This window comes from Humulus lupulus, chromosome 3 (genome assembly GCF_963169125.1).
Source record: "Humulus lupulus chromosome 3, drHumLupu1.1, whole genome shotgun sequence".
NCBI lineage: Eukaryota > Viridiplantae > Streptophyta > Magnoliopsida > Rosales > Cannabaceae > Humulus > Humulus lupulus.
The window spans coordinates 109,866,972-109,879,699 of NC_084795.1; the positions used below are offsets into that span (position 1 = coordinate 109,866,972).

The window sequence follows — 12,728 nt, forward strand, 5'->3', positions numbered from 1 at the left end:
CTATATGCAACTGTTCTCACCTTGTCCAATATCTCAAAATGCCTTATAAATCGGGGACTAAGTTTGCCTTTCTTCCCAAACCACTTCACTCCCTTCATAGGAGATATCTTTAAGAAGACTTGATCTCGGACTTTGAATTCCCCATCTCGATGCTTCGCATCTGCATAACTTTTCTGTTAACTATAAGGAGCACACTACAACAAAAGAGGAATACCACAACACTAAAATCTAATACTATTGAAAATGTATTATAGTTTCAGATAAAAAATCTTAGCGGGTCTTTGAAAATTTTTGAGCGCCACTTAATTTTTTAGCGCCATCATTTTTAATTATATTTTTTCTCTCTTTTTCCTAGTGTTTTTTTCACTTAACTCTCCCACTTTCTCTCTCAAATCCCTCACCTCTGTCGAAATCCTTAGGGTTCCTTAATACCTCTGCTCTCTCACAACTCCACCGGAAAGATAGCAGACCAAATATTTTTGGTTCTCTCATCTTTCTGGGTTTTCTTTAGAAATAGAAATTTAAGCTTGATAGTCTAAGTTTGAAGCTTAGGTGGTAAGTATACGAGTTCATCAAATATTGAATATCTCAACTCTTAATATTATCATTTTCTCCCAAATATTCAATCTTTTTCTTCTTCTTCATCTTCTTGAATTGTACGGTCATATGGGTGGAGATACTGTGCGGTCTCATCCTTTACAAAGTCTTCAAGCGGTTCTTTAATATTGACAATATTTTAGAGGTCGAGACCTCCGATTCCAATGCCCTCTTCTCTGTCGCCGATCGGTACTTCTTTCTCTCTGTAAATATATATATATGTGTATGTATATATACAACAATTCGAACACCAATTCCCTTCCTTTTCAATTTTCTGTTTCTGGGTTTTTGTTTGCAGACTTGAAAAGCTTTATGGTGGGAAGGCCTATGTCGGCCTTCGGATACCCGATGCTGACACCGGCACTCGACAGAACATCGATCTGGTTCTCCTCACCAAAGGGTATGCAAATTTCTTTCCCAAAATTATAAATTATAAATAAAAATCTCGTCTTTATGTTCTCAACAGTGCTCCAAAATATAAACAGAAATGGTGGTCGCTCATTATTGTCTTGAAAATTTGGGTACTTAGTACTCTGCTCTGCACTTCATTTGTTTATGTGTTAAATTGATTATTTTGATCGTCACATTATGTTTCTTTGATTAAGTTAGATTCATAGGATTGGAAGTAAGTGTATTTGTTGGGAGTTCTTTGATTAAGGCATATTTGTAAAATTGTTGTATTTTTGGTGCAAGAATACTGTTTGATAAAATGTTTCAAAGAGATATTGTGTTAGAGATAAAGAAACAAGAAGAGGAAGAAACAAGAAGAGGCAGAGAACGATCAAAGATGTTGAATGAAAGAAGAAGTTGAATTAAAAAGGCAATGATTTCTTTTGGTTTCTCTCTTGATATGTTAATATTTGCTATTATGATGTTATTACTAAAGGAATTCTACCCATATCAAAAGTTAATAATAGAGTTATCAATGTGGACATATATATAGTGTATTTGTGTTAATTAATGTTTGTAACGATTTTTCTGTAAATTTTTTAGTTTGACTGCTTATGATGGTCTGTATTGCTTTTTTAAAGTATATTACTAAGCTTTTAAATAATGCCTTAGAGGTGTTTGAATGAATGATTCACTAAGATATATGTGAATAATTTCCTATCAGTGAGGAAATTGGATTTTTGGCCCTGAATTTTTTCTTAACGTTGATTATTTAAGAGTCCATAATTGTAAGTGTTAGTGTAAGACCCATGTATTTATGCTCTTTAGCTATAAATATATATAAATGGCTTTATGAGTGTGAATGAGGTAAGTTTTAGTTATATATAGTGGGATGTGCTCTGTTCCATAATTTTTCAAATATTTCTGAAGAAATAGTTACAGAGTCAAATTGGACCAGTGAGTTAAATGATTTCAAGGAAGCATCATAGTATCACTTTTATATAATTAGTTTATGATGTTCTGAAAAAATTTCTTACCATAGTTCATACTTATTATATAATAAATTGCCAAGCTTTTACATTATTTTACAAGTAATTTATATAAAATAAATTAAATGATCTTCTTTATTTTTAACTCCATATTAGCTTTAGATATCTTATTTAGTTATTCCTCTTTGAAAGTAAATGGGTTCAATAGAAAGAGATTGTGGGTTCTTTATCATCAGTATATTGACATTACTCTGTCTTTGCATGCTTCCTTCTCGATATTGCTATGAAATTTATAACGTAACTTCATCCCAAGCATTAACTCATGAACACACTTTGATATCTTCTAGCCAAGTTTTCGAGCTAGGCTTTATCATTGTAAATAATTCTGCAAATCAGTATGTGGGGATGTGCCATGCAAAATTAGATATGTAGTATGTTGAGTATTATAACTAAAGTGTGTTATGTACATTACCAATTCCTTACTTTGCTTGCTGTTTCATGGGTTTATACTTCCTCATAATTTGTGTGTATTTATATGTCTTAGGCACTGACTCCCACATCAAAATAGCCTTTCTATTTTTAAGTTTTTGCTTTTAAGAAACTATTCATCATGTCAAAAAGGAAAACCTGCTTTTGCATAATTAGACAACAAAATATAGAAAAATACTATTATTTGACTTTGCGTACATACACAATAGTATATAAATAAATCATATTGAAAAAGAGATAAATCATATTATAAGTATTACGACTGGTTGTGTCATAAAAAATAGAGGAGATCAGATGGGCATATATATTTATATGTGGTCTATGCTATATTGTACACGTATATAGCTATGAACTTCAACTGCACAGTTCCTAACATATATCAATATGTCTTTGTATATATGTAAGCAGAGGACTGCAACTTCGAACACAATGGCATGGATTTAGGGTTTTTTTTTGTTATAATTGTATTACTGTAGTTATTGAAATTGCAAACATTATACTTGTTTTTGTTTTGCTAATATATGCTCCAAACACAAGCATTAAAAACAGATTGCTAATTGTGTCATATTGGACTCTTTATTATTAATAGAGGAGATTAGAAAGACAATCATTTATGTGTATAGGAGATGAGATGTGAGGTGTGTTATATATCATGTGTCTAAATATAAATGCTTGTTAACATGATGGTATGTTTGTTGTATGTTCTCATCACCAAAAGTCTTGGCCTGCATATTCCCATGTCACACATGCTAATATATTATATTAGCACATATGCTCATGTATATTCCCTTTCTCTTTCCAATGAATATTTCTACTCTCTATTGTGTTGGCTAAAAAATACTTGTCTGAGTGTTCAAAGCAAATTAAATATTACCTTTATCTTTAATTTTTCCATAGTATAATTCATGTCTCACGTGTGTATATATATAGATAAGTATTAAAATAGATTGTCATGAAATGATCAGTAAGTCTTGTAAAGCTGTAAAATTTTATTTTTCTTTTTCAATATCAAAAGTTCTCAATTTATTTATCATTGTTTTATGACAAATTGATGTGGTTTCAGGGCTGGATTAAATTACTAAAAGAAACAGTGTTGCAATTTTAGAGTGTGGGCAACCTTAAAGGTTCTACCATTATATTGTTTTTGCTGTTTGGTTGCTGGGAAATTTGGGAAGCCTCGTAATAATGTAAACGGAGATGAGCTATGCCTGTTTCCATTTTTTTTAATTGATTCTTTAACTTTGGTCATTCCGTTTCGTTTTTGGAGTTGTTAAATTCACCCTATTGGGGTTTTGTTTTATGGAAATGTTCTCTATATGGTAATTGTACAATTTTAAGGGACTGTTATAAGGTTACATGTGTATATATATTCTGTCCCTTGCATGGTTTCCGGAAACATATAAAGCCATGGTGAATTTTTGAAGTGGATGTGCATATTATTATTTATGTTTTGTTAATTCTTATTTAAAAAAGCATTATGTAAACTTGAAGTATTCATAATATATGTTTTATTCTTTTGGTTTTCTTCTTTTTCAGGACAAAGTACTCTCTTTATGATGATCAGTCCATTGAATATTACTCTATGGGCTAGGCAAGGGCGACTCCGAACAGTCGAAGAAAAATGAAGATAGTTTGTACAATTGGTCCCTCCACAAGCACACGTGAGATGATATGGAAACTGGTAGAAACTAGAATGAATGTGTCACGTTTAAATGTGTCTCATGGGGACCATTCATCACACCAGAAAACCATTGATCTTGTTAAAGAGTACAACTCTCAGTTTGATGACAAGGTCGTCGCCATAATGCTAGACACCAAGGTGTGTTGGCCCCTTTTCTTTATGACACAAGCCTATTGATAGTGCCGACATTAAAGTATAAGTTGTTTCATATAAAGCATATGATTTTTTGTTTTAACAATGACAAATATGATAAGTTATTAGAATTAATATATTTTGTGCTTGCTATAATTTCTTTTACTCTTCTCCTTTAAATCAAATACTTGCTTCTGATGTCAAGTTCAAGCTATAATATTAAGTCTAGAGTGCACCCTTTTCTATATTCACAAAGTGTGCAGTGTCTTAAAATCTGAAACTATGATTGGAGTGACAGTTGAAAACATCGTGCCTTTTACGATTAACTTCCTTGAAGATTAGTGTGTCTTCAGTTCAAGAGAGTCTCATCCTCATTTATTTATATCTTTTTTCTTACATGTGTTGTGAAGTTGTAATGAATACAAGAGAGTTTGAGACAACCAATTTCTTCTTGCAGGGGCCTGAGGTTCAAAGTGCAAATTTACCTCAACCTATAATGCTTGAAGAAGGACAAGAATTTAATTTTACAATTAAAAGAGGAGTCAGCACAGAAAACACTGTCAGCGTGAATTATGATGCCTTTGTGAATGATGTGGAGGTTGGAGACATGCTAGTGGTTGATGGTAATTAGATACCTCTTCTGTGTGCTAAGTTGTTAGATCAATGATCCAGTAAATGGGTATTCTGTAGCATAGATTTGCGTGAATAGACTTTGGCTGTGAAGAAATAGAATACACGGTATATGGCTTTTTATAGTTGGTTTAACCTGAGTCTGATTTATTGGAACATTTCTCTTGTTGTTAGTCTATCCTATTTTTCGCTTACTTCCCTTAATTAGGCAACTCTGTATTAGAGACCTTGACTACTTTCATAATGACATTGCATTCCTAACCTCATTTTTTGTTGGAACAAGGGTTTCTTAGGCCAGGACAAAGCCTACAACATTTCCAGTTGGTCATTGTATGTTGAGAGTGTTTTTGTTAGTTGTCATATGTGGAAGTAACTGTTGCATTGCTCAAGCAATTGTTTCTATGCAACTACTGTACTTTCATTTCAAATGGTTGCATATTTCATTTTTTGATTTGTATATGGGTACCATTCATCAATATTAAGCTAGCCAGTGAGCCTTATTTATTGTGTATTTGATTGATGTACAGTGACCACTACCTGAAGAATGCCATTTTTTCTTAGCTTAAATGTCTGATATCCATATTTATATATTCTTCTCATGGCTTTTAATGCCTGTTTGTATCTTTTATCATCCTTTAGTTAAAAGTTATTTGAAAGCAGATACAAGTAAGATCTTTTTATTATTATTATTTTATTATTTTTTATTGCTACTAGTTTTAATAACTTGAAATTTTCCTATTATATGTTAGGTGGAATGATGTCTTTACTTGTTAAGTCGAAGACACATGATACTATTAAATGTGAAGTAGTTGATGGTGGAGAATTAAAATCAAGGCGTCATTTAAATGTTCGTGGAAAAAGTGCAAATCTCCCTTCAATTACAGGTAACAAGGAATGCTTGGTGCTAATATGAAGTTTTTCATTTACTTTAGTTTTGTATATCGAAAGGGGTTAATAAGTCTAGTACATGATTTGTTGTACCTGTCTTTTGTACAGATAAAGACTGGGAAGATATCATGTTTGGAGTGGACAACCAAGTCGATTTCTATGCTGTCTCTTTTGTAAAAGATGCTAGAGTGGTTCATGAGTTGAAAGATTATCTTAAAAGTAAAATATTATTTCTATCATCAGTTTGTTCAGTACCAGTTATTTGACTCTAGTTACTTGTTTAGAACTAATTTTTTAAAATCTCTTTTCTAGGTTGCAATGCAGACATTCATGTGATTGTAAAAATGGAAAGTGCAGACTCTATCCCAAATCTTCATTCAATTATTCCTGCATCTGATGGGGTTAGTTCCAGTGTCTCTTTGTGAATCAGTGGTCACTTATTTAGTCATAGATTATATCTTTAGTACACCTATCCACCCTTCAGTGATCATTGTTGGTACCGTACCCCCTCTATCTCTCTCTCTCTCATTATTTTATTCCAAACATTATCCAAATCATTGAGAAGGATAAGGAATTACAAAAAAAGAGCTAAATGACATGTTCTGTTCTGCTAAAGAACAGAAGAATTCATATCTTTTTATTCATCATATTAACAAGTTTATTACTAGGCAATGGTTGCTCGTGGGGACCTTGGAGCTGAACTTCCGATTGAGGATGTTCCTCTGTTACAGGTAAGACATGGATTTTAGTTATCATTCTTATTACTTCTATATCATGCACGTTGTAGAGAAAGTTGATGACAGTTATACTTGAGAGTATTAAAGGATTTTGAAATATTGTGGTTTTGATAATTTTTTCAAGTAATATTATTTCTGTTTGGAATCTCTTTTCATGGTGGAATATTGAGGACTCCTTTTCACTTGCTATGAACACTACTTGATAAAGTATTAGTTGCTGATTAATGCATAATAAGAAAAGCTTTGACTTTTATGCATCAATTCTTGGACCAAGTTGGGGAAAATAAAATCCATTCACATTTTTTTTCCTTACTAAAAGGGAAACTCATTCACAAAGTAAGGCTAGAAAATAATTCTCAGTTATTTATAACATAGGCACATCATGAGGTAGACTGATAAAGACATGACTAGCTGCTAATCATTTGACTTATTCAAGGAATGCTGCACACTGTGGCTTTGGGAAACAGTTTGAATAACCATATGTAGAACGTTTTATTCATGATGTAGCATATCGTATCATTGAAAATATATTGCCATCCCTGCTCAGCGCATGCAGCGTATTTATCTTCTTTTCATGTCTCTGGGCCCATATATATATGTATATATGATAAGTTCATCTCTTCAAATGATGATTATTGAAAATACTGAAGTTAAAATCCTGAATTTGTCTCAGATACTGTCATGAATGAAATTTCCTTGTTACGTACAGGAGGACATAATTAGAAGGTGTCAGAGAATGTAGAAACCAGTTATTGTAGCAACAAACATGCTGGAGAGCATGATTAATCATCCTACGCCAACAAGGGTAGAAGTCTCTGACATTGCAATTTCAGTACGGGAAGGTGCTGATGCGGTCATGCTTTCTGGAGAGACTGCCCACGGAAAGTAAGTTAACTAATTCGTTTGGCCTTGGGTGGCCTCTTAATATATTTCCAATGTGCAATGGCTATTGAAAAAGTATTATCAAAACTCAATGAATATGTTTGTTTTCTAAATTTTTTGCTTTCTTTGTAGTAATGTGTATCCCACAAAAATAATTATAGTAGTATTCTCTAGTTAAAAAAATGTTAATGATTCTTAGACACATTAGAGTTATCAGTTATGTATGACTTTTTCCTCTTGTCTGATGCAAACTTTCTGTCTTGTCATTTCCTTTCTTTTATTTTACATATCTGCCGTCTAATTTTGTGATTATAACAAAGATATCCATTGAAATCTGTCAAAGTAATGCATAATGTGGCATTGAGGAATGAGTTAAGTCTACCAATTAGCACTGCTCCTCCAAATATATTGAGTACATATAAGGTATCTGCAGATCAGTCTACCTACAAGTTTCATGTAATAAGTTATTTATAATATTAAAAATAGGGCACACCGATGTATCGTATGTCTTAGGCCCCATGTCATCACAATGCGATATGGTACATCCTTTTGCCTCACAAAATACCATGTAAGAACATGTTCTGGTGGTATATGGTGCTGGATGCCTTTGCCAATAGATCATCGGTCTCTATTTAGCTAGTCTATGTTGAAGCTGCTCTGAGTACTGCTTATTGAATTCCTTCTGATTACTTCGTTTACATACTTCTACAGATCCACATGGGTGAAATGTTTGCTTTTCATGCCACAACAATGGAAAACACTCTTAATACGCCAATTATTGTTTTCACAAGAACATGATCTATGGCTGTACTCCTAAGTCATTATCGGCCTTACTCAACAATATTTTCCTTCACAAATGAGTAAGTCTATCATGAGGAATGATATGTAATTCATCTTCGATGTATCAATTCTATCTGTAATTTTGGTTCATAATTACTCTTCAGCGATTCGTATGCTAACACAGTGCATTTGTAAACAACATGGCTTTGGGCAAGTAGCATAAAATAACATTAGGAAGGTGAACATAAATAATATATTTAGTAGGAATTTTTTTTGACAAATTAGGCACATAGGAGTCTTATGTAGTTAATGTATCCTTATTTTGCCTGATGTACAGATATGGGAAAAGAAAGTAAGTGAACAGGATTAGCAAAATCAGTGCCAGCACAGCTGATGACATCTTTTGACTCTTCAAGATGTCAACTTAGCTAAAATAAAGTTACTAGATGCATAATTATGAACTGAACTGATTTTGTAAACCATCTAAGTACTATTTCTTATCTGTTATTATAATTATCATCCATATTCACTAACAGCAAATTTTGTCTCATGCTAATTGAATATATTCAACACTCAAAATATGCTTGGGTGCTTATTAAATTTGAGAGTAGCACGGTTCTGCAAGTGCAAAATATTTTATCTGACATGATAATTCGTGCTTAGCAGAGAAAGGATTAACCAGAGGCTGCTGCTTTATCATGGTGTTCTGCCTATATATATGGAATTCATAAATGACGCTGAAGAAACCTTCTCTTGAGCACTCAAGCTCTTACTGGTTAGTGAGGTTTAACTTCTATATTCTTATTTCTCTTGCATCATCGTCTTACATAGTTATTTGTTTCGGACTTCAGGATAGGGATCATTTGAAAGAGGGAGAGGATGTCACACTTGTCCAAAGTGGTGCGCAACCAATATGGCGTTCAGAATCTACTCATCACATTCATGTGCGCAGGGTCCAGAGTTGATTTTGTCACACTTGAAGAGTGTTCCTGTACAAACTGGGCAAACACCACCCCTTTTGCAGTATTTTGGTACTCTCTTGACCAGAGGAAAGCTTAATGCTTTCGAGTCATTGGAACTATCACGTCTTGTTGTGAACCAGAACAAGAATAATTTGTTGGAAAATTGGCTAGCAGAAGACAAATTAGAATGCAGCGAGGAGCTAGGAGATCTTGTGAAGGTTAGCATTATGGATTTTGTTAATTACACAGTCCTGTGTTTCTTTTCTCTTGGCAATAATTTAGTTGTTTACTTCAAATAATGCCTATGTCATGTTGTTTATGGTATATCTTAATTTCTTTTTAATTATTTAATTATTTAGGTTTCTTCCTCCAGTAATGGATGTGAGATTCTAACTAGTCTAGTATTGGTTATCTGAAAATCTCATCTTCTTAAACTTCAATTTTTTTTTTTAATTCATTTTGGCATCTTAGTAGGGATTTTATTTCTGCTATGTTTTTTGGAATCTAAAAAGAAAGTGCATATGATTTTATCCTTTGTGGGTTTAGCTTCAATAAATATATATGTACATCTTTGGGCCTATTGATTGTCTATAGTCTGATTACTTTGAAGAAATAAGAATTTATATTTAATGACACATTTGGAATATATATTGTCATTAGCTTGTTGTTGTCTCGTCTGTTTGGGAGTATTTCATGGCATAAATTGCATGTATAGACACTGTGAGATTGATAGACTTAACTGGTTGTGAGTTTAGGCACCAAAGGGATGGCTTGTACTAGTTGGCTAAAATCTAATTTAATCACAGTTATGCCCAGCTAGCTGTTAGTTACCAATTCTCTCTTTTATTCTGTATGTTTTTCTATATGTTTGTGTGAATATAGTGGTTTGATCTGAAAGATTTTTTGTCTTATTTTGTGTTTGATTTTTAGTATCTAGCTTATGTTCTGCTTCTACTTCTGGGGTTCTCTAGTATCATTCTAAATGCTTTTGTAACTCAAATCTCCCAAATTTTTAACATGTTGTCTCAGTAATTAAGCACCTGAACCAGAGATGTCTTTCGGGTGAAATTGAGGCCCCTTTAACCTGAAAATGTTAATGTTTGTTTACTGTATAATATGTATCTATTCACTGTGTGATAGCAGTATTTTGAATTTTGAAGTATGTTCACCTGGTATTGCTTGCTTAGGTCTTATATTGTATACATTTTTATTATTTGATTCATATTATTTAATTTTTTTAAGCATATATCTTACCTTTTATCTGATATGGCACGAGAAAAATGTCTCTTTCCCCATCAATTGGAGGAGAAAATGATACTTAATTTTGAAGGCTTTGTGTTGGGCAGCTCTAGAATACTTTGTGCTGAAAGTAGTAATTTTTCAATATGTTGAATATTTAAGACTACTTGAATACTTAAAGAACATTTTGTTGTTGAAAACAGTGTTGAATGTTTTAAACTAATTTGTGGATTGTTAATACAATGTTGAATGTTTTAAACTAATTTGTGGATTGTTAATACAATGTTGAATGTTTTTACTTTTTGTTATTTGAAAATCAATTTCATTTGATGATGCTAGTATATATTAGAAAGTTAATTTTAATTATATAAAAAAAATTAAAATATAATAGAATAAATTAGTGTTATATAAATGAATATATAATGAGAATTTAAACTTATCTAAATATTAAAATAATACAAAAATTGTGTTATAATATCTATTACAATAACACTTTTATGTAAAGAATTTTGTTATGCAAACTTCATTATATAACACAAATAATGTGTTATACTAAAGTGTAGTATAACACAAATTTATAAGTATTGAAATGTGTTATATAATCGATTATAAATAATATAATTAAACACTTATCTATTTATTAAAATAACACAGAAAGTGTGTTATCGTTGACAGTATAATAACACATTTGTATAACATTGATAAAGTGTTATGTAAAGTACCCTGACCTACGATAACATAGTCGGTCTTAACACATCAAAAAGTGTTATGGTATGTTTTGATAACACATTTTTGGTGTTATTAAAAGAAATTTTTCTTGTAGTGGCGAGAATACGCTTTCTAATTAGCACGACTGCATCCCGAGCCTCTCTAACAGCTTCAGGTCCAAGAAGTTGTCTTTCTTTTACCTCGTCCCAATGTAACGACGATCGACACTTCCTTCCATAGAGTAACTCATAGGGTGCCATACCGATCGTTGCTTGGTAGGTATTATTGTAGGAGAATTCTATAAGTGGCAAATACTTACTCCACGATCCTCCAAAGTCTAGTACACAAGCGCGCAACATATCTTCTAAAATTTGTATGGTATGCTCGAACTGACCATCGGTCTGAGGATGAATTTTTGTGCTAAGACTTAGCTTGGTACCCATGGCTTGCTGCAAGCTTTCCCTAAATCTCGATGTAAACACTGATCCTCTATAAGATACTATGGTCTTGTGGATTCCATGCAGTTGTACTATTTCTCAAACATAAATGTCTGCGTACTGGTCTATAGTGTACATAGTCTTGACAAGTAGGAAGTGAGCTGACTTGGTGAGTTTGTGTACCACAAACTAAGCCGAGTCATGTTGCTTATTTGCTCGTGGTAATCCTGTCATGATGTCAATGGCTATGTCTTCCCACTTCCATTCTAGAAAACTAAGTTGTTGCAATAAGCCTGTAGGTTGCTGATGTTCTGCTTTCACTTGTTGGCATATAAGGCATTTGGACACATACTCTGCTACATCTTTCTTCATTCCCGGCCACCAATATAGTGCCTTAAGGTCCTGAGTCATCTTGGTCGACCCCAGGTGAACATAGTATGGGGTTGTGTATGCCTCTTCTAAAATCTTCATCTTAATTTCATGGTTACTCGGCACACATACCCGACTCTTATATCTCAAGAACCCCTATCCTGATATGGAGAAATCCGTAGTCCTGCCTTCTTTGATTACAACCATATGTGATACTAGCGAGTCATCATGCCCTTGTTGATCCATATATCTTCTAATAGACTTGACTGGATGGAAAAGTTAGCTAGTTGTCCAATGACTAGTTCTATCCTGGCATTAATCAGATCTTACTGAAGCAACTTTTCTATTCCGGATAGTGCTGCTAGATTTCCATAACTCTTATGACTTAGCGCATCTGCAACTACGTTCACTTTTCCTGGGTGCTATAGGATTTCGCAGTCATAGTCCTTCACTAGTTCTAACCACATGTGTTGCCTCATGTTGAGCTCCTTATGTGTGAAGAAATACTTTAAGCTCTTGTGGTCCATATAAATCTCACATTGTTCTCCATAAGGATAGTGGCGCCAGATTTTCAATACGAAGACAACCGCTGCCAAGTCCATATCATGCGTTGGATAGCATTGCTCGTATTCCTTTAGCTGCCTTGAGGTGTAGGCTATTACTTTGTCATTCTGCATCAGCACACAACCTAAACCTTGCTTCGACGCATCACAATATAGTACATACTTTTTGTTGGGTGTTGGTACACAATGTACTGGTACTGAGAATAACTTATCCTTGAGCAACTGGAAGCTCTCTTGACATCTATCCTTCCAGTT

General features: G+C 33.2%; 1 protein-coding gene across 7 annotated transcripts in view; it reads left to right on the top strand.

Moving 5' to 3' along the window:
• The first annotated feature begins 307 nt into the window (after positions 1-307).
• The window catches only part of LOC133823056 (pyruvate kinase isozyme G, chloroplastic-like), a 61,790-nt gene continuing 49,369 nt past the window's right edge, over positions 308-12,728 (top strand). For 3 of the 7 annotated variants that reach the window (XM_062255633.1, XM_062255635.1, XM_062255636.1), the window contains exons 1-13: positions 313-786; positions 896-997; positions 3,529-3,652; positions 4,002-4,284; positions 4,736-4,901; positions 5,658-5,792; positions 5,905-6,015; positions 6,109-6,197; positions 6,465-6,527; positions 7,243-7,418; positions 8,127-8,275; positions 8,859-8,970; positions 9,047-9,375. In XM_062255633.1, coding sequence (XP_062111617.1) covers positions 4,087-4,284; positions 4,736-4,901; positions 5,658-5,792; positions 5,905-6,015; positions 6,109-6,197; positions 6,465-6,527; positions 7,243-7,275 — 795 coding nt within the window. In that variant the 5' untranslated portion in view covers positions 313-786; positions 896-997; positions 3,529-3,652; positions 4,002-4,086 and the 3' untranslated portion in view covers positions 7,276-7,418; positions 8,127-8,275; positions 8,859-8,970; positions 9,047-9,375. The other 4 variants (XM_062255634.1, XM_062255637.1, XR_009888122.1 and 1 more) reach the window with 4 other exon arrangements.